This window comes from Clupea harengus, chromosome 9 (assembly GCF_900700415.2).
Source record: "Clupea harengus chromosome 9, Ch_v2.0.2, whole genome shotgun sequence".
Classification (NCBI taxonomy): domain Eukaryota; kingdom Metazoa; phylum Chordata; class Actinopteri; order Clupeiformes; family Clupeidae; genus Clupea; species Clupea harengus.
Window position 1 is genome coordinate 11565976 of NC_045160.1, and position 20833 is coordinate 11586808.

Sequence of the window (20833 nt, forward strand, 5' to 3'; positions counted from 1 at the left end):
TCTGAGTACAAATTAAGTCATTGTTCACAAAATAGGAACTTGTTCCAAAAAAATCCACCAACACAAAAACTTATGGTAGGCCTACAAAAAATGTATTTTGAGACTTGGATACAGGCAGTGATAAAAGCGGGCTCTGGTATAGGACAGGAGAGAGCACCGGGGATGTTGTTGAGACACCCCTTTCTGAGAGTAACCTTCAAGTTGAACACTTGGAGTCTTAATGTCCAGTGGGTCAGACATGATGTGGTTATAGGAGCATTGAATTGTGTGGTCAGTGTACATAGTAAAGGACGATCCCTCCAGGTAGGGCCTCCATTTTACCACTGCCAGACACAGTCTGGCACCTGCTTAGTCACATCGGGGGGCAGAGACTAACAGCAGAGACCAAGGGAAAAAAATAGGCTCGCTTACAGCAAAATGGAAGCCAAATAGTGGTTGGTTAAATAAAATGAGCCAGCCTACCTCAAACAAAAGTGAAGCTGCCTTAAGCAGAGGCCCGCCATCCCTAAGGAACGCTGTAGTTCTTTCACATTCCAGAGGGGTGGAAAAAATCTGTCGCAGCTGCTGTCATTTCTGGGTGAACTTCAATCCCCTTTGCTGACACAACATGCCCAAGGAACTTAAGCTGAGCCTGGAAGCCATAGGCTGAAACTGGTATAGGCCAAAGGGTGTGGCTACTGCTGCTCTGGCTTTGCTGCTTTCATCCATCATCACCTGCCAATACCCTGACTGCAGGTCTTGAAGTACTGAACACTGCAGCTCAAAACAGGATTCTAGAATAACATGAATAATGGGCATGGGGGATGGAACCACCAGGCTTACTGTCTAGCACCACAGGAGCAGACCAAGGTGAGTCAGATGGCTCTATCAACCTTCAGCATCTTACCCAGATGTCCCTTTATGATGGGGACCATATGGACCAGCATGCACCATCTTTTAGTTATGCTGCCATAGGCTTAGGCTGCCAAAGACCTTTCATGTGTCTTGCCATACAACTTCTCCTTCCTCTTTTCTCTACCATCCCTCTGATGTCTGGTTTCTGGAACTGGCTACTGTTTTTAAATTGTGTACTAACTTCATTCTCGTCTCTCTCCCTGTACTTTTGCCATTAACGCAGATGGCCGTGACCATTGTTCTCCACCATTATACATACATTTACATATACGTATATCAGCCAATCTATTACAATAAACACTTGCTGTAACATGATTCATGAGACTACAAATCAGTGAGACAGAGATCCTTTATTAGATGGTCATTGCTAGTCCACGATTTCAGCCCTGAAACACAGTTACTTCACACACCGATATTATTGTGATTCCAAATACAGTATGAAGCGTTCACTGTATGGCCATTCTCCTCTGTGAATTCTCTGGTGTAGTTTGAGACCTCCCCTTTCCGTGAAACTCTGAGTGCAGTGGTACAGCCTCTTTCCTGTGGGAATTCACTGATGTTTTTTTGAGGTTATCCTCATGAGTGAACTTCTGGCCACACTGAGTGCAGTGGTACAGCATCTTTTGTGTGGAGGCGCTGGTGAAGCTTCAGATGATGCTCTAGAGTGAAACTTTTGCCACACTGAGTGCAGTGATACGGCCTCTCTCCTGTGTGAATGAGCTGGTGTCGTTTGAGATGATGCTCGTGAGTAAAACTCTTACCACACTGAGTGCATTGGTACGGCCTTTCTCCTGTGTGAATGCGCTGGTGCTTTTTGAGATCTCCCCTTTCAGTGAAACTCTTGCCACACTGAGTACAGTGGTATGGCCTCTCCCCTGTGTGAATGCGCTGGTGCTTTTTGAGATCTCCCCTTTCAGTGAAACTCTTGCCACACTGAGTACAGTGGTATGGCCTCTCCCCTGTGTGAATGGTCTGGTGTCGTTTGAGATGATGCTCTAGAGTAAAAGCCTTGCCACACTGAATGCAACGGTACGGCCTCTCTCCAGTATGAATGCGCTGATGTAGTTTGAGATGATGCTCTAGAGTGAAACTCTTGCCACACTGAGCGCAGTGGTACGGCCTCTCTCCTGTGTGAATACGCTGGTGTCGTTTGAGAAAATCCTCTTGAGTAAAACTCTGGCCACACTGAGTGCAATGGTACGGCCTCTCTCCAGTGTGAATGCGCTGGTGTAGTTTGAGATGTGCCTCTTGGGTGAAACTCTTGCCACACTGAGTGCAGTGGTACGGCCTCTCTCCTGTGTGAATGCGCTGGTGTTTTTTCAGATTTCCACCTTCAGTGAAACACTTGCCACACTGAGTGCAGTGGTAAGGCCTCTCTCCTGTGTGAATGTGCTGCTGTGGTTTGAGAATATCCTCTTGAGGGAAACTCTGGCCACGCTTAGCGGAGTGTTTACTTTTCTCATCATTCGCTCCTTCTTGTTGTGGAGAGTGGTGTGTGTCTTTACTGGATGTTGACCTGGACTGGACAGTTACGTTTTTTTGGGTGTGTTGGTTGCTGCCGCCACTGCTCCTGGAAGGTACCAGAGTCTCTGTTCTGACCTCTCCAGACATAAGCAGACGCATGTGCTCATCCGTGTGGCTCCTCTTCATGTGCTTGTGGAGGTAGATTTCAGTCGTGAAGGAAAATGGACACAGGGAGCATGAGAACACCCGAGACACAGTTACCTCTGAAAGAAACAATAAAGAGATAATGAATATTCATCAATAAAGAAAATGTAGGTTCGGGTAAAAGGTTCGGGTGATGTTTCACCCGGTGCAGAGAATCCATCATTAAAAAAACATCAACATACGTATATACATACATTTTAACCGCACCATTCGTTTCTTTCCATGACAAACAATGACATGGATTTACTACAGACACAGTATTTCAGGTGTAACACTGTAATGTACCTTTGGCGCCTCTCTTGATGTCCCACAGATAGTTGAAGCTGCTGCCTAGGTCTGTGGCGTAGTCCTCTACATACCAAACAAGCAGCTCCTCTCCAGGGGCGATGGGCTTACAGCAGCGATACACAATCCCCCCTCTGTACTGAAATGCCCCCAGGTTCTGTTCCTCACTGTCACAAGCGCAGTTCACATACCTGATGGAGAAACCGGAGATTGAGAATGACACAGAAGAGATAAGTGTGAATACTACTTCAACAACTTTAAAAAAGTTGTCTAAAGCTGGGAATTAAATACATTACTTATATCAGTGACAGATCAATGTAAGGAACAGACAAATGCAGCATGAGGTGCAGAAAAGACAGATTTTCAGAAGAATCAAGAGGAATAAAGAAGGATGTAACCTCATCCAGTTGGAGTGAGTTTTCTCTTTGCGTCTATGTACTCATCTGCATGTTGGCTGTTGTATATCTGTGGAAACATTTAATCAAACACTGTCAACTGTTTCACTGGAGAAGAGCTGAAACAAACAAACAAAAAACGAAGGGAACCTACATATACTGTATATATTTATTATACGGCTTCTCAGAATTTTCCAAATGGTTCAGTTGATTTGAATGAGCCACCCCAACCTATGATATTAAGATATTTGATGTTTCCCGGCATGACCGAATGGTCGAAGTTAGTAGAAAGAAATGGTAAGTGTAAATACAATGTTTTGTTGAGCCTGTGGACTGTGGACTGTAAATGGACTGATAAAGGCTGATCTATAACTATTTTTACTATGAGAATTAATATAATGATTAATCCTTTCATGCATGAGTTATGAAAACAATGGTCTGGATTTTTTTGGGATTGATTTAATTACTCAAAATGAACCTAAACTTGAAATTCATTTTGAATTTTTTAAAAATATGGTTTTATTAAAAAGATATTTTTGTTTTGTTTTAATGAATCTGGTCTTCTTTTGGCACATTTCATAGCGGCATCTCATGGCATTCTTGGTGACTGCACTTCTTGGCCAGTGCTGCTCAGGCCCATACCGCACTGCATTGAGAGCATTCACCTGGTGTTTTCTCTTAGGGGTCTGCTTGAACCACCTGCCTCCCTCTACTGCGCCTTTCCTGGGATTAAAATAATAATTTTACTATTACTATTAATTAGTGCTGTTAGTTTAACGCGTTATTAACGGCGTTAACGCAAACCCATTTTAACGCCGTTCATTTTTTAATCGCGCGATTACATTTTTTTTTTTAGATTAACATTCTTTTTGGCCTCGCAAACTGTGTAGTAGGCTAACGTTACGGTTTGAGTGAGCGCGATATGGCGAAATGGATGATAAAAAGCTTCTGAATGGAAAGTTTACTTTTAAAAGTTGTGTTGTGCAAAAGAAGCGAGCTTCACTGTTGTCTGAAAATGTCCGGCAGCTGGCTGAAAGCAAAGAAGTAGTAGGCTTACCTTTTATTGGTAACCTAACTGTTACGGTTCATTGTTTCTGAAATAAGAGGCCTGACTGCTATGTTCCCAGCAAACTTGAAAAAAAGAAAATATTAAGCCATGGTTTAACTGCACTATAGGCTGAGTCCTTGTTTACCTGAAATGTGCACTTTATAATTTTATTTTGTACCGCACTGTTTGGCAATGTTGGTTTTCAATAAAATAAAACATTTGCATAAAGCAAGCCAATCCACTTTTCCATGTTGATAAGGGTATTAAAATAAAAATAAAATTATGGAAAAAATAAATAAACGAAGGGACATTTAGAATAGATAAAAATTTGCGATTAATCGCGATTAATTTTGAGTTAACTATGACATAAATGCGATTAATCGCGATTAAATATTTTAATCGTTTGACAGCACTACTATTAATATAATGATTTATAATATAAGAAGTGTTATTCTAATGATTCATTAATATTATGATCTCTAGCTTGTCTGCAGGTCTCAAATAAAAATATATATTTTTTTAATCGAGATTTAAATTTTCAGCCATATCACTCAGCCCTCTACCTTTATGTATACTTATACCTTATACCTTATACAAGATTCATGTTAGCGAGGGACCGAAGACAAAGTCCAGAGTTTCATCTATATTTAAATAGGAACAGAGAACACAGAGAAAAACACAACGTTAATGGTGTTAAAAGCTCACATTTTTTCCTCAATTTGAATAAACAGAGCATAGCAAAGAGAAAGAAAAAGACCTTCCATCTTTCCTTTACTGGTATGTTTCTATTGAAATACACTTTAGGCTTGAGGTTAAAAATAAAAGAAAGCAAAATTACATGAATTGATTAGGACAGAGCAACCAATGAGTTAAAACCGGTGTCAAGTTAACCGTCATTTTTTTTTTTTATGTCACACAGGGATATTCACGCCGTTGGCATATTTCTTACACCATTTCACTTTTATCATTCACTACCACACATGAAAGATGTATACACAAAGAATTAATAAAACCTACTAAATGTTTTTTTTATTATTTTTATGATTGAACACAGAAAGCACAGTTTTATATTGACTCACTTTCACACACAACTGGTCCTGGGCTAGAGTATCCTGCTATTATTTCTAAAAGCACCATGTCTTTGACAGACTAGGCCTAAGTAATGAAATGTATAGGAAGACATTGTACTGTGGGCAGTTAAGGTACTGTGTGTAGTTTCAGTAGTAGAAATGGAATATAGTATTCATAATTATGTTTTCATTAGTATATAATTAACTATGAATCGTTGTGTCTTTGTGAGCTTAGAATGAGCCCTTCGTATCTACACTTTCATGAAGTCCGCCTGTTGTTCAGTCAGGTTCAGGTTGGTGTTTTGCACAGATTGGGTTTAAAATAAAGAAATCTGTTAAAAGCGTCCAGAGATGCAGAGACTTTTGTAGTAGGAAAGAGACCTACATCTTTTAATTGTGGTAACGTCAGTGTATTACAAAAGTGAAATGGTGCTTAGACCACACCTTTACCGCTCTTTTTGATGAATGGCCTTTTTTGTGCAAATGTGTGCATGCACTGCCGTTTCCACCGGCCTCAAACATTGTATGTTATGTTGTGATAATGACAAAGTTTAAGGGGGAAAGTTTGGTTTGACAACTTTGCCATTAAAGCAGAGAGCTGAATGGTGAAAACAACACAAGGATACTGAACAATAATCTGTGTCCACATTTTCTCACATGGTAGAGTTTTGAATTTTGGTCAATTGTTTCCACCCTGTTGAGAACCATGATGGCATTGTTCTTGTTGCAAATGGGTTTTATGTAACATTGTTATGATCACTGCTGACATGTCCATATGGTGTTTTTTATATGGTACTTTACATGACACTTCAGGAGCAACATCAACCATGTTGTCTGAGGATTTCCACCTTGGGACTGCAGTGTCCCAAAAACATGGAATGAGACAGCCATGGTTTCATATGTTCCACACCTAAGTAACCAATCCTGTCAGTTTGGGGGGTGGGGCTTTACATATCATTAGCATAACACTACATCCAAACCAGGCCATCAAAGGGGAAGCCAGGTGTGGCAGATTTGCATATTATAGCTCGGCAAATACTAAATGAGGCAAACTTGTAGAGTTACATCCAAGCCATTTTAAGGTAATTTCAGGAACAGAGATGAGTTATTAGGGATTTGATCAACACCAGGACTACGGTGTTCATATTAGGACATCCTCAGATCTCAGACTCAGGTGTCAGACTCAAACGAAAAGGCGTCAGGTCTTTAACCTCATCAAACTGAAATGATGGTCTTTCTTTAGTTAACCAGTGCTGTGTTTGATCACACTTGCTATGAGCGATGTCATTTGCATTTTCCATCAGATTTACAAGTGCCAGTACCCTTGTATATATTTATCTGGCAGATTGCAGTGAACTCAAACGCCAATGCAGTCCATTTGTATGCAGTGGCTTAATCACCCAATTTATTAAATTAATCAAGTCAAGGAAAAGACAGCTAACAGATTTAATGACTTGTCCAGATGTAGGCTTGTCACTTTGTACCTCACTATCTCCAGTCATGCTTACTGGCTTAGAGACAAATTGTAAAAAGTCACCCAAGGCACTTACCACATCTGCAATCCCTATATTTAAACCTGGACCAAGCACATCTGTACCATTAGACAATGACATTAAATCTAGGCCATGTTTCGGCCCAAAGCCTCTCTCCACTCCGAAGAACGTACTTTATCTTTATTCCCCAAGAGGGGTGACAGAATGTAATATTTGCTATGACTACACGCTGGACCTTGTTAGATTTCATACATTTATTTATCACAGTAACGTCACAACATTTTACAACATGACATCTGCAGAAAATCTGACTGAAGAAGAAATACAAGCAGTAGAGGCCCTTCAAACTTTCTTGAAAAATCTGTTACTGTTAGGTTTTAACTTCACCGTTTTAAAAGATGTCTCCTGCTGTTTTGACAATAAAAAAGCCTTTGCTGATGAGTTAATGCTGTTTATCACATTAAAAATCCATTTGGAGACATGAAGGCTGAAGAAAGCTCCAAAAACACCCAAACAAATTAACTCACTCCTAGGCTCCATTTCCATTGATCTTATGCAATCTCTTTCCCATTTGTAATGCAGACCACAGATAATGTTCAATGGCATTAATGTCTTGCTTAAAAGCTTTTTCATCCATCATCACAATAAACCCTAATGGTGATGTTAATACCCTATACAGAAAGGCTCATTGGCCTACAGCATGCTGCCTATAGCCTTTCCCTTCATTTTTTGAGACAGGAATAAACACAAATAGGAAATTGCACATTTTAAATGTAGAAGTTCCAGGATGTAGAATTGAGACTGTTAAATGCACAGTAGGAAATGGCACACGGATGTGTGCAGAGACCATCATTAGACACTGCAGTACTAAACTACAGACTAATGGTAGACATATCACCATTTGTAATTATAATTTGTCATGAAGGCTTACAATTCTAGGTCATAATTTATATAATTGGGGGCATACAAATGTTAGTAATCCAGTTTTGGTTAAGGGTGAGAACTTGGGGTGTGCCTTGTGCTCTTGTTTATCAAAGCTGAGCGGAGGGGTGGGGCAACATCACTGATAAAATGGTTCTACAGTGGTTCGGTGGAGTAAACAATATGTTTAATCAACTGGATAAAGAGTGAGATAATATGAGAGCTTTGTGGGCATCGCAGTGAAGATGAAAAAAACACATTTTGAGGTATTGTGAAAGTAAGGCTAAGTTATTAAAGTAATGTTGTACCACACTCTTAGAAAAGTACACAGATGTTAGAGTAGTGAGTGTGTGTCTGTTATATACCTCCAATTGTGCAAGCACAGCACTGCACTGGTGAAATAAATCCAGTTATAAATAGGGATGAATTTCCCTAAAAATGTAAATGTAGTAAAATGTCAGACTTCAACATATCAGTAATTGTGAGAACATATACAATTTATTGAGAGTAACTACCTGTCTGGATTTATCATGGGAAACACTACAAGCAACTATACATCTTCTGATTTACAACAAATATATGATATAGATGTCTTTTTTCATGCATTCTGTGCTGTTAGATTCTGAAAATATGCTGCTAATCTATACAGCACATTACACTCAGTAGCTCAGCTAAGCCTACAGTATGAAGCCATGCAGCACTCAGTCTTGTTAGCCTTTGCACTGTATAATTGATGAGCGGGTCGACCATAACAGGCAGCCTCCAAGACAAAGTAATGTTTTTTTTAAGTGAGGCTGGCAGGAGAACAAGACAAAGATGAGATACTGTATGGGAACAGCTGCTGACAGTAGACTGTGGACATATTCACTGTTCAAATGGGTATGCAATGGTGCCTCTGTACTCGGCATGAAAACATGTATTTTAAACAAATGTTTTGAACAGACTCAGGTCTTACGAACAAGGTCTTTTTTGTGACCTTGTACATTATACAAATCACCACTAACAGTAAGTTGCATCTTATCTATGTAGTCAATAGGAAATATTGAATAGGGTCACACATTTTCTTGATTTTCTTGATAAGAATTAATAGCAATAAATAGTTCACAACAAGGGGTTTATCAGGTGAAAACTCTCCTCACCAGTCACACAACACATACCAACACCAACTACGTATCTGCATTGCTCCTTGGAAACAGTTGAAAGCTTGGGACTGTTTGGTTACAGCGCACCTCTTGATCTGAAACATAGCGCAGAACAAAGAGCATCTGTCTACTGCGTAAGGGGATGGAGCTGTGAGACAGAGGTTTCAACCAGCGCCTCCTCAGCTGCGTGGCATCTCTGGCCTGTCGTGTCACGCATCATAGTGATGGATGCAGGGTTGTTTACAACAACAAAAGACAGACAGCAAAGGAGAGAACGAGTTTATTCTTTGCAGCCAGCTGTTAGATTTGGGTGAATATCATATCAGACTGTAATTTTACCTACCAGACAAAATACTGATTCAACCCCCACAAGTTAGTTTACACAGCATCAGGCTTGGCGTCTGACCTTTTGTCTATGTGCCATCAGACATGGTGTGTCTGAGCCAGAGCCATGAGTGTCTTGGAGCCAGAGACATTAGTTGGCCTTTGTCTACAACCACCACAAGATGGTTGAGGCCAAAAAGCATTAGCATCTATATGGTCATACCTGGCTATAGCCCCGGTCAAGCTAGACTTCCCCTTTGACCTCCAGACACACCCATCCCCTCCCCTTTACACCTTGTGTTATTTCCACACTATAAATGCTTGTACATTTCTGTAATGTATGAGAGGGAGAAAGAAGATCGACCCGTTAGCAGCAGACGTGCCTGTGCATGCTCGTGCTGTGTCAAGCTGACCGTGGCTAGTGGCTGAATAAACACATTCTTTCGCTAAACCGTCTTCCACAAGTCTGTTATTTCTGAGCAAGCTAACTTGAACCAAGCGTGGGCATCCGGCGAATTCGCTGGAAAACAGCAGATTCTTTCACAGCCTATCACTTTGGAAGATCTGCCAAGAATACATGCCCTCCATTATCAGTTTGAGATGCCCGGTTGGCATAGATGGCAAGGCCACGTTACCATATGCCCGAGCAGGCTACCCACCTGCCAGGGCGGCCAGCGAGGGCCAGGTCTCTTCTCTACCAATGCAGACACATTTCCAGAGCTAGCTGTCAGTTATTCCAAGCACGGACTGTCATTTTGATATGAAATAGTTTAAAAAGAGCAATGAATTAAAAAGACCAAACAATAACATAAAAATAAACTCTTAAAATGAATTAATTAATTCAAATTTATAAATAAGTGACCATAGATTATATACAATGACAGAACAACTCACAAAAAAAAATGCATCTTCAATTTTTCATATTATTTCAAATAATAGCAATTCAAATGAAACACAAATGTCATGTGCGCTACCACTTCTTTTACCTTCGTTTTCTTTACGATCCTGCTCTACTCTCCCCCATTACCCCCCAAACCGTATATGGGTGCTTTTATTCACACGTAAGTGACGTCACATCCCACTAGGCGAGGTCAAGGGCAAGGCTGCTCATAGAGGACTTAGTATCTGAGTATTTGCATCTGTTTGGATGTCTTTCCATGTTATCTTTAAGTTATGGGGAGTAAAATATGGAGAGAAAAAGTCACAATTATTTGTAAATGCAAACTATTTGTGATAATTATTGTAAATTATGATCCACAAATATTTAAACAATTAAAAAAAAAAATTCTATCCATAAATACAGGGATAGACAGCACAGCGAGTGTCGTTGCATTCATATTCGCATGGCTTTACCAACTACGAACAAAGTGATTATGGTTGAAGTGTAGACATGAATGAAAACATTTTGTCTTCAGTGCATGAGACATATAGCAGGCTGATCACAAGGAAGGCTAGGAGAACCAGGATGTCAAAATTCTTAACGCTTTACATTCATGCCAAGAGCTTCCAGTAGCTATCTCCATTAAATACTCACACTGCCATGTGTTCAGTAAAGGAATTACAGAACTACTGCACGTGTTAGATAGTTGAGTTAGACGGTTAAATAAAAGAGGCACTATTTGACAAACTGATAAATATTCCGTCAGGAGTGCCCATTTCAGCTGCATGGTGAGTTTGTTGATGCCACAACCGAAAGCTATTACGTACACCAGCGCCTGCCTGAATAAAACAGGCTTGTCGTGATCAAATCGAAAGTTCGAATATCCAGCGAATGTCATGTCTGGATGTAGGATTGCCCGAGGATGTCAACGTTTAAGAAAACAAGACTTTCTCGATATGCTTAAGTATAAGAAGAATATGAAACTTGGCATATTATATGGAGTTATTCAGCTGTGTATCATCGGATACCTAATCGGGTAAGCACACACCCGCTGTAAACTTACCTGTAGACTTTGAACGGACTAACTGCTAACGGACTTACATTCTTGGTAATATGAAGTGATTTTCCTTGGTGATATGAAGTAATATTTATCGTTGTTGATTCATACATTTGTCTTTTATCTTTTGCCTAGGTGGGTTTTTGTCATGAAGAAGAGCTATCAATCAGTAGAGGAGTCCATACAGAGCTCTGTAGTCACCAAAGTGAAGGGAGTGGTATCAATCAATTCCAGCGACACAGGATTCAGTTTGTGGGGACCGGAGGACTATGTAATTCCACCTCATGTGAGTCCAGACGTATGACAATGATGTAGTTCTTGTGAAATCTTTAAAAAAAATTAAGTTTGCCTGCTCTATCTTATTATTTATTTTTATCTCTGGATGGTATCACAGGTTTAGCATTTCTAGTTAGATAATAAAATAAATTACAATAAATGTTGTAGACAGATATTTTCTCAATTGTTGTCTTTGCAGGGTGACGCTAATCTTTTCATCAAAACCAATTTCATAGAAACACCAAATCAGACATTAGACTACTGTGCAGAAGTAAGTGCCTCTCTAACAGTGTTTACAAGCAGACATGGTGCCACACATTTTCCCATTCCCTGAATTCTCTCTGAATTCTGAATTACATTATTATTAAATTCCAAAAAAATGGTTCTGGGCCACTGTAAAAACATGGTGGCACAACATGGTGGCTTCCATGGAATATGATCTGCCCCCATGTGGATATGAAGATGAATTAAGATTGCCCCACAGATTAAAATAGCTTTATGATTGTTATCCTTTTAGAGTGATACGGTTCCGGATGGCCGCTGTAGTGACGATGATGACTGCCCACCAGGAGAGGCAGTTAGAGCTGGTCATGGTATGACTAAGGAAGTACCATATTATGAGAGTGTAATTAGGCTATTCAAACATAAAACAAAATCAAGTCACCATGGGGTGCTAACAGGAAAAATAGATGCTTTGCTTCCTACATAAACATTAAATGAGTGCTATACCTTTAATGAAGGTTTATTTGGCTGGATGATGGGGTGTAGTGTAGTGTTGTGCTTTTGGGAGGCTATTTGTTGTGCTTTTACTGCACCAGTGCTTTTTGCTGTCCAGCTGCTTATTGTTAATGTGATAACAGCGAACATGAAATAGCATACTATTTTCAACAGAATCCTTGTCTGCTTTGGTGAAAGTGTAATTTTTTTTATTTACATGTAATATCTATACTTTAGGAATAAAGACTGGTCGGTGCTTGAAAAAGGACAGAAATGACACTGGGACATGTGAAATACATGGCTGGTGTCCAGTTGAAAGCAGTCAGAAATCCCAGTGAGACACTTTTTACTACAACACTTACTTTCCCTGAGAACTCATACATGTGGAAATATTCATCACTGAACCTTTTTCTTTGTAAATTAAGAAATAAATGGTCTGTAGACCAATTCACCAAGAGCTTCCATCAAACAATCCTGTTTAGATGAAATTATTACTGTTGTAAAGCAGACTGTTTGTTCATGTCCATGAATAGGTGAATGCCATGGTTTGTTTCAGAAACATACATGAGAGTAAAACTGTTTGTGTAAAAATCATCAACCTGTTTTTGGCAGTGTGCCGTGGCTAGGAAAAGCTGAAAACTTTACCATCTATATCAAGAACTTCATCAGATTTCCAAGATTCAGCTTCTCAAAGTAAGTCAAAGCTCTGGTCAGTTCTGGGGAAAGAATGGAGTCATGTGATCTTGTTAGTGGCATGATGCAGTGGCTCAAAGCTACCGTCTTGAATGAGCACACAAGAAGTTATGGAGCTAATTGTAATCCTTCATTGATTCCAGATCAAATGTCCGTGAGACACAGGACAAGAGTTATTTACAGAAGTGCAACTACGATGAGTTGGTTCATCCTTACTGTCCCATCTTCCGTCTGGGGGATATTATTAACAAAACTGGACACAGGTTTCAGGACATGGCTCAAGCAGTGAGTATACATTTTGTATCAGTTTGACAAGTGTAATATGCAGTGATAAACTCCTGAGTACAGGTGGGAGGTAAAGTAGACTAACATTATTGTATATGACCTGATGACGTCATGACTTTACTTAGTTTCTTAATTTCTTTTTAATTGTGTAAATATATTTTTACTAGGCTTTAAAGGTAACACAAATCAACACAGTGTTACCAAGCTCATATAATAGGTCATCCCTGCATGCAAATACAGGTAACGCTAATTGATCTCAGGACTACAAGAGGTTTATTTAAAGTTTGTGATGAAACTTATTATGACAGATGTTCTCCGGGGTAGCTAGGTGCATTGTAGCACCTTGTATAATTTTTTGCAACACTTTAACATAAGTTCTTGGAGAAGACACACCAGCTCATGCATGGAATGGACACAGGTTTCAGGACATGGCTCAAGCAGTGAGTATACATTTTGTATCAGTTTGACTAGCGATATATGCAGTGATAAACTCCTGAGTACAGGTGGGAGGTAAAGTAGACTAACATTATTGTATATGACCTGATGACGTGACTTGAAACCATAGCTGGAGGTTGGAGCATGCTGTCATGTCTCATGCTGGTAAATAATTATTTAGGCTCTCTGCGATAATCAGTGTGAAGCTTTTGGAGTAGTAGGGGAAAGTTTAAAATATGCCTTTGATAAAAACACATTCTCTCTGAACCAGTTTGAAGTTATTAAGGTCTGTGAAGTCTTAAAGTCTGCCATTATTCACCGTAAATGTTTTCAGTTAAATAATTTCACATGAGGATAGTTAACATCACTGAGCAAACTAAGCCATTTACTGCAACTCAGAAGGGGAACTTCACAGTTGCCGTTAACAAAATGCTATGTTGTGCGCCAATCTCTGGCAAAACAATATCACGTTCCCTTTATTTGAAGAGTGGTGCGTTATGCCTACATATTTCCGTATTAGCAAGGTAGGAAATGTGTTATAGGCTAAGGCAATTCATCTCTCAAATATCCTTGAAGTTAACACCTATCCTTGCAGGCTTTTAAAAGGTTAAACACCTTGAGAGACGTCTAGAAATAGGTCCAACTTGAATTATGTGCTAAGTCAGCAGTAAACAAATATCATCTATGAAGTAAATACACAATAATGACATTTCTTGAAATTTCCCTTCTCATATTGTAGTCTAATTAGACAAAGGCAGAAGAAGAAATGCAGCACCGCACCAGGGCATTTACCACAAAGATCTCTTTTCTTGGCTGCAAAGGAGTGTAGATAGAAATTGCAGTCAGGTTGGTCCAGGTGTTCAAATTCATCAACATAAATATAGCTTGCAACCTCCCATATCTTATACTTCCCCCTTCCTGTAGGCTACTGGTCACTGCTGCTGTTGTGTTTTACGCACCAGGTATTTTCTCCGTCTCTGGGATATCGCATATCATCAGTATATCTACACATACAGTCACCAGCAGCCTTGTGTTACACAAATTAATTCCTTTATATGTTCACTCTCTCCCATTGATCCATTGCACTGCTCAACAGGTTTTCACTCATGAGTTCGTCTCTGCTGGAGTTCTGGATGCATCAACTGCACCAAGTAGCTTACAGTTTGTTCCCAGAAGTGAAAAAAGCCACATAAAGGAATAAAGGATAAAATTCCATTCTATTCTATTGTATCTATTTAGCGTTGAATACCATAGTTCCCTGAGATGAACCTTATATGCTCTTGCAGTAAAAGCTTAAGATAATTCTTTCACATAACCACATCATAAGTAGGCTATGCTATTGGGGAAAGGAGAAAAACTAGCCTACAAAGAAAACAAGAGTTTCCATCCAAAAACATTTCAAGAGAGATGAAAGCTATAGGCTACATTTTTTTATTTAAACATAGCCCCAAATTACAAATGTGTTCAATTCGATGAATTTAGATTATTAAATTGAATATGTACTGTATCTTCAGCTAGGCATGTGTGGTTATTTTACATGGCCTATTCATTAACAGGCATAAATAAATTCTCCAGAATGGATGGAGATGGGAGAAACATAACGTTAGCTTGTCATGGGGGGGGGGTTACAAACACTTGTATGAGACACAGATTTTCCAGAGGGATGAAAAACCATGTCTAGAAGTGCAAACATATTACAAATATTACATACACTGGTACAGCAGACCCACTACAGACCACTGAGAACAGATACAGTGGGGAAAATAAGTATTTGAACCCCTGCCGATTTCGCAAGTTTGGCCACTTGCAAAGAAATGTGTGATCTATAATTGTAATAGTAGGTGTATTTTAACAGTGAGAAACAGAATATCAACAAAAAAATCCAGAAAACTGCATTTTATAACATTTATGACTTAATTTGCATTTGATGCAGAAAATAAGTATTTGAACCCCTAGCAAACATGACTTAGTACTTGGTGGAATAACCCTTGTTGGCAAGCACAGACCTCAGACTTTTCTTGTAGTTGGTCACCAGGTTTACACACATCTCAGGAGGGATTTTGGTCCACTCCTCTTTGAAGATCCTCTCCAAATCCTTAAGGTTGCGTTTTCAATGGGAGGGAATGAGGGAATGAGGTTCAAGCCCAATATTCCACATTACATGGCCCCATCCATAGTCCCCTCGATGCAGTGGAGTTGTCCTGTACCCTTGGCAGAGAAACAGCCCCAAAGCATAATGTTTCCACCTCCATGCTTGACGGTGGGGATGGTGTCATATTCAGCATTCTTCCCCCTCCAAACGTGGCAAGTCGAGTTGATGCCAAAGAGCTTGATTTTGGTCTCATCTGACCACATCCTGTCTCCCAATCCTCCTTAGAATCATTCAAGTGTTCATTGGCAAACTTCAGACGGCCCTGTACATGTGCTTCCTTGAGCAGGGGGACCTTGCGAGTTCTGCAGTACTTCAAACCATTACGGCGTAGTGTGTTGCCAATGGTTGTCTTGGTGACTGTGGTCCCAGCTGCCTTGAGATCATTCACAAGCTCCCCCTGTATAGTTCTGGGGTTATTCTGCACCTTTCAGATGATCACCGATACCGCACGAGGGGATATCTTGCATGGAGCCCCAGACCTAGAGCGATGGACAGTTGTTTGATGTTGCTTCCATTTACGAATAATCGCACCAATAGTTGTCTGCTTCTCACCAAGCTGCTTGCCGATGGTTTTGTAACCCATTCCAGCCTTGTGCAGGTCTACAATCTTATCTCTGACGTCCTTGGTCAACTCTTTGGTCTTGCCCATGGTGGTGAGGTTGAAGGTGTGAAGTATGATTCTTTGGACAGGTTTCTTTTATACACGTCACCAGTTGAGATCAGGCATACCTTGTTAGGCCTAATGAGGACTAATCTGTGTGCTTCTTGGGCACATAACTGGTCATTGGGAGCCAGAATTCTTGCTGTTTGCTTGGGGGTTAAAGTACTTATTTTCTGCATTAAATACAAATAAAGTCATAAATGTTATAAAATGCAGTTTTCTGGATTTGTTTGTTGATATTCTATTTCTCACTGTTAAAATACACCTACCATTACAATTATAGATCACACATTTCTTTGCAAGTGGCCAAACTTGCGAAATCGGCAGGGGTTCAAATACTTATTTTCCCCACTGTACATATCACAGAGAATGATAGGCGAGATTAAAGAGGTATGTCTTAGGTGCACGTTTAAAGGTTTCCACCGGTTCAGCCATTCTTAGGTCTTCTGGCAGAGTATTCCAAAGGCTGGGAGCATAGCCTTTGGAACCGTTAAGAGTTCAGTGCCAGAAGACCTCAGGGATCTACTGGGTGTGTACCTTGACAGCATGTCTGACATATATTCAGGTGCATGACTATGGAGTGCTTTATAGACTAGGAGAAGAATCTTGAAATCTATTCTGAAACTAACAGTTTCTGGTGGTGACACCAACAGACTGATGTGATGTGATGGTAGACCAGACAAAAGCAAAGTAGTCTAGCCTGCTCGTGATAAAAGGGTAACATGTATAGACTGAAAAGTAAGGGCCCTAAAATGGATCCTTGAGGGACCCCACAGGTCATACAAATGTTTTTTGAGCTGTGGTCTCCAAGGGCGACAAAGTATTCCCGGCCAGTTAGATAGGTCTTAAACCAGTTTAGGACTGGACCAGCAAGTCCAACCCAATTTCCAAGTCTTTTAATAAGGATATAGGGATCTACAGTGTCAAAAGCTGCGCTTAGATCCAGAAGGGCAATGACAGGTTGTTTTTTGGAGTCAGCATTAATCCTGAGGTAATTTACAACCTTGATTAATGTCGTTTCTCTTCTGTGATGGGAGCTGTGACACAAACAAGACGACAACATGTGCAAACATTTTTACATTACATTATACATTGGTAAACAGATCTATGTTGTTCAGTGATGATAGTGAATATTGAAAACTGGTAGTGAGACACACAGTGCGAACCTGCCAGTCTCACTTCCACTGCGCAGTAGTCTGTGTTTGAACTTCTCACCTCCGCCAAGGAGGTTATGTTTTTCTGTTTGTCTGTCTGTCTGTTTGTTTGTTTATTTGTTTGTTCGTCAGCAGGATTATGCTAAAACTACCTGACTGATTCTCATGAAACTTTGTGGAGGAGTGGAGCATGGGCCAAGGAAGAACTAGTTAAATTCTCAAGTGGATTGGGTTCAGCCAATCCAGGATTTTATTTTTCACTTTCTGTAACATTGTGAGATAGGGCCTTTGGCCTTGGTGGGGGTCTGCACTCTTCTAGTACCCTTCTAGTAATTATTATTGTGTGCTATTGAGTGTGAAAATCTGTGAGATTTAGTGAGATCCGTGTGAGATTTAGTGTCACGTACATGAGACGTGAGACATGTTGAAAAACTGTCTTGCGGATAAAACACAAGACTTGACAGTAGGCCCTTTGGATGTGAAAGTGAGAATAAGCTACAGGACAAATTGGCTATACAAACTATTTGGCTTTTAATAAGCTGAAAGCACTAAGCAATGAAGTATGATAAGGCTGTGATGAAGATCTACGGGACCTTATCTGGGATCTATATTCATATTATGATTGTGCTCATTAATATGGGCAGAGATTTCTATATGGATGTGTTCTAACACTCAAATACACAGAACATAGTATAGCTACATACTCACACAACATAAGCCACATAATATAGCTACGTACATACTCATACAGCTGATTCCAACAACATGTCACTGAAATTACCTTTAATTTTCCACCATGGACAATTCCACCACCCACACCCACCAGCCGCACTTGTGTGTAATGTCAGAACACAACAGAGCAGCTTTTTTTCTGGGCCACTAACCAATAACCAATGTGTGTCCTCTCAGGGTGGAGCGATTGGGATCCTGATCAACTGGAACTGCAATCTGGACATTGGCTCGTCCCAGTGCCATCCCAAATACAGCTTCATCCGTCTGGACTTTTACAGCTCTATCACTACCTTTAATTTCAGGTAGAGCCTCCTGCCTGACTCAGGGCATTCAGACTGTTAGCAGTGTTTGTCTCAATTCAGCAGAACTGACATCACCTTGTTTCATGCACATTGTAGATATTAACATTAGCGCTGATTACATCTCCAGATATGCCCGCTATTACAAGAATGCAGCTGGACAGACCTACAGGACTTTATTTAAGGTGTATGGAATTCGTTTCTACATCATGGTTCATGGAAAGGTATGACAGAAATACTTGTTTTTCTGTTGTAAAGCAGGGAACACTGATCCAATTTGATTACACTGGTGTACTTGTTTCCAAAGGCAGGGGAATTCCGTATTATCCCCACCTTAATTAACATTGGATCAGGACTTGCTCTACTGGGTGCTGTAAGTATGAAATCATGATGTCACTGTTGACATTTTCAGGATGCCAGATGTAATGTGGTTGAATAACCAGTAGAGGTCAGTAGTACCAGCAGTTCCAGTTTTGGACTCACTACCCTCACGGTTTAGCCCTCAAAATGCTCTTTGTACTTAGTGTGGATACTGTGATTATGCCTATCAATGATATTAACAGATGCCCATCACTTATTTTCTCTAGGGGAGTTTCCTCTGTGACGGATTGCTTTGCATCATGATGGGTCGGGCTGACCCCTCCAGGTACTGTTCTTATTTTTAAACCACAATGTATCACTGTCACTATGTGTTAATATAGGCAATATAATGCTGTGAACATTCCAGGTTTAAGAGAGGCATAAGATGTTTAAATCAGGCAGGATAGAACTCTGGACTGTGAAAAGTGTCATTTAATTTTTCATCATTTTGTAACAAGGAATAGAAATAGGCAAATGCTGAGCAGTAAAAATAGCCTTTCCCTAATATAATCACATTATTGACATTGACCTGTACTTGTTGTAGTATGTCAATGGAGTGCAATTGAATAAGTCAGCATATAAGAAAGAAAGAAAATATCCTGTGCTTTTCTTAGGGATGATACCAGTACACAAACTGAAACTCAAGAGGAGATTCACATGAGCTGCAACAACTCACCAGTCTGAAGCTACAGGCAGACTCCTCAAAGGACGCGGAGGCTTCAGCCTGACTAACAGGCATCAATGCAACATGGCCGCTTCACGCTTCTCAAGGACTTTGTATTGCAGCTGCAATGTGATACTGTGTTGGAAAACATGTGCATGAAAACTGAATAATCTGTATGTGAAGACAATCAACAATTAGAAAAGGGCCAAGGAAGATTTAGTTTGACAAGTAAGATCAGTATTGTGTGATTTAGTGTAGCAAGTGATTTAGTGTGACAAGTCAAATCAGTACTGACAATACTCCATAATAAAGCCAACGAGACAGAAAGCAGTTAGGCAACCGCAAAATGGCCAGTCATTATGCTGATGTATTTTTGTTTTTCAAATTCCTATGTTGGAAAAATAAATAAAAATTGTGTTGTTATTCTTTTGACATTCGAATTAAAAGTGAAAACACAGTTGTGGCAGTCTTGGATAAGTGTTCTACAAAATAAATCAATATGAGCAGTGATTCTGTAACAATTACACACTTACACAAAGCTTTTAACAGCCCACATGAAAGACAAACCTACAACCCATGCGCCTTACAGTTCTTAAACCAATCTCACGATGTTACAGAAAGTGAAAAAAAAATCCTGGAACTGTCACGAGTTGGGACATTTTTGGCCTCTAGAGGCGGCTAAGGACTCCTTTAGCCCACATGGGCTCTGTGTTTTTTTGTATGTGCTTCACACCTGACCTCTCACCTTTTGTGCTTACTTCCTGCCTTTGTTAGATTTCCCGCAATATTTCTGCATTCACCTGTTTATCAGTGACTAATTATGCTAATAATCCTTATGGGAATCTCATCACTGAGTCTTTATAAGCACACTGGAGTTACTTTTTGCTCCTGCCTTTGATTTTTTTCTATTTTCTATTACATTTTTTTTAGTTTTGTGGGGATATTCTTGGTTTTCTCTTTTGCTTGAATTGTTTTGTGTTAAAATTCCCTCAAATTATTAAATGACCCTGTTTTTCCCGTGGGAAACCTTCTGTTTTTGTCTGGATCTTCTTAAGAAAAACTGGTAAATTACTAAAAAGGACTGAAAAAGACTGAGGCTCAGGTATGGTGGTGTCGCCCTGGTGTGTCTGTAAGAAACCTCTGGAGTCAAAATACTGTTTATGGGTTTACTTCAAGATTGCAGGCAGCACAGCAATGCACACGACTCTTACAGTCATACCCAGCAAGA

General features: G+C 40.0%; 2 protein-coding genes across 2 annotated transcripts; one reads left to right on the top strand and one right to left on the bottom strand.

Annotated features, from left to right (window-relative positions):
* Window positions 1-1470: 1470 nt before the first annotated feature.
* Window positions 1471-6915, bottom strand: LOC105901378 (zinc finger protein 239-like). The gene is made up of 4 exons (XM_042708624.1): window positions 6911-6915; window positions 2848-3038; window positions 2476-2621; window positions 1471-2247 (listed from the first exon to the last, which is right to left on the bottom strand). The coding sequence occupies exons 1-4, from the start codon at window positions 6913-6915 to the stop codon at window positions 1471-1473; spliced, it is 1119 nt and encodes a 372-aa protein (XP_042564558.1).
* Window positions 6916-10817: 3902 nt separating this feature from the next.
* Window positions 10818-20287, top strand: LOC105907798 (P2X purinoceptor 5-like). Its single transcript, XM_042708625.1, has 12 exons — window positions 10818-11156; window positions 11313-11463; window positions 11653-11763; window positions 11971-12046; window positions 12408-12504; window positions 12783-12863; window positions 13007-13148; window positions 18460-18584; window positions 18712-18805; window positions 18889-18954; window positions 19169-19227; window positions 20278-20287. The coding sequence occupies exons 1-12, from the start codon at window positions 11017-11019 to the stop codon at window positions 20285-20287; spliced, it is 1152 nt and encodes a 383-aa protein (XP_042564559.1). The 5' UTR covers window positions 10818-11016.
* The last annotated feature ends 546 nt before the right edge of the window (window positions 20288-20833 follow it).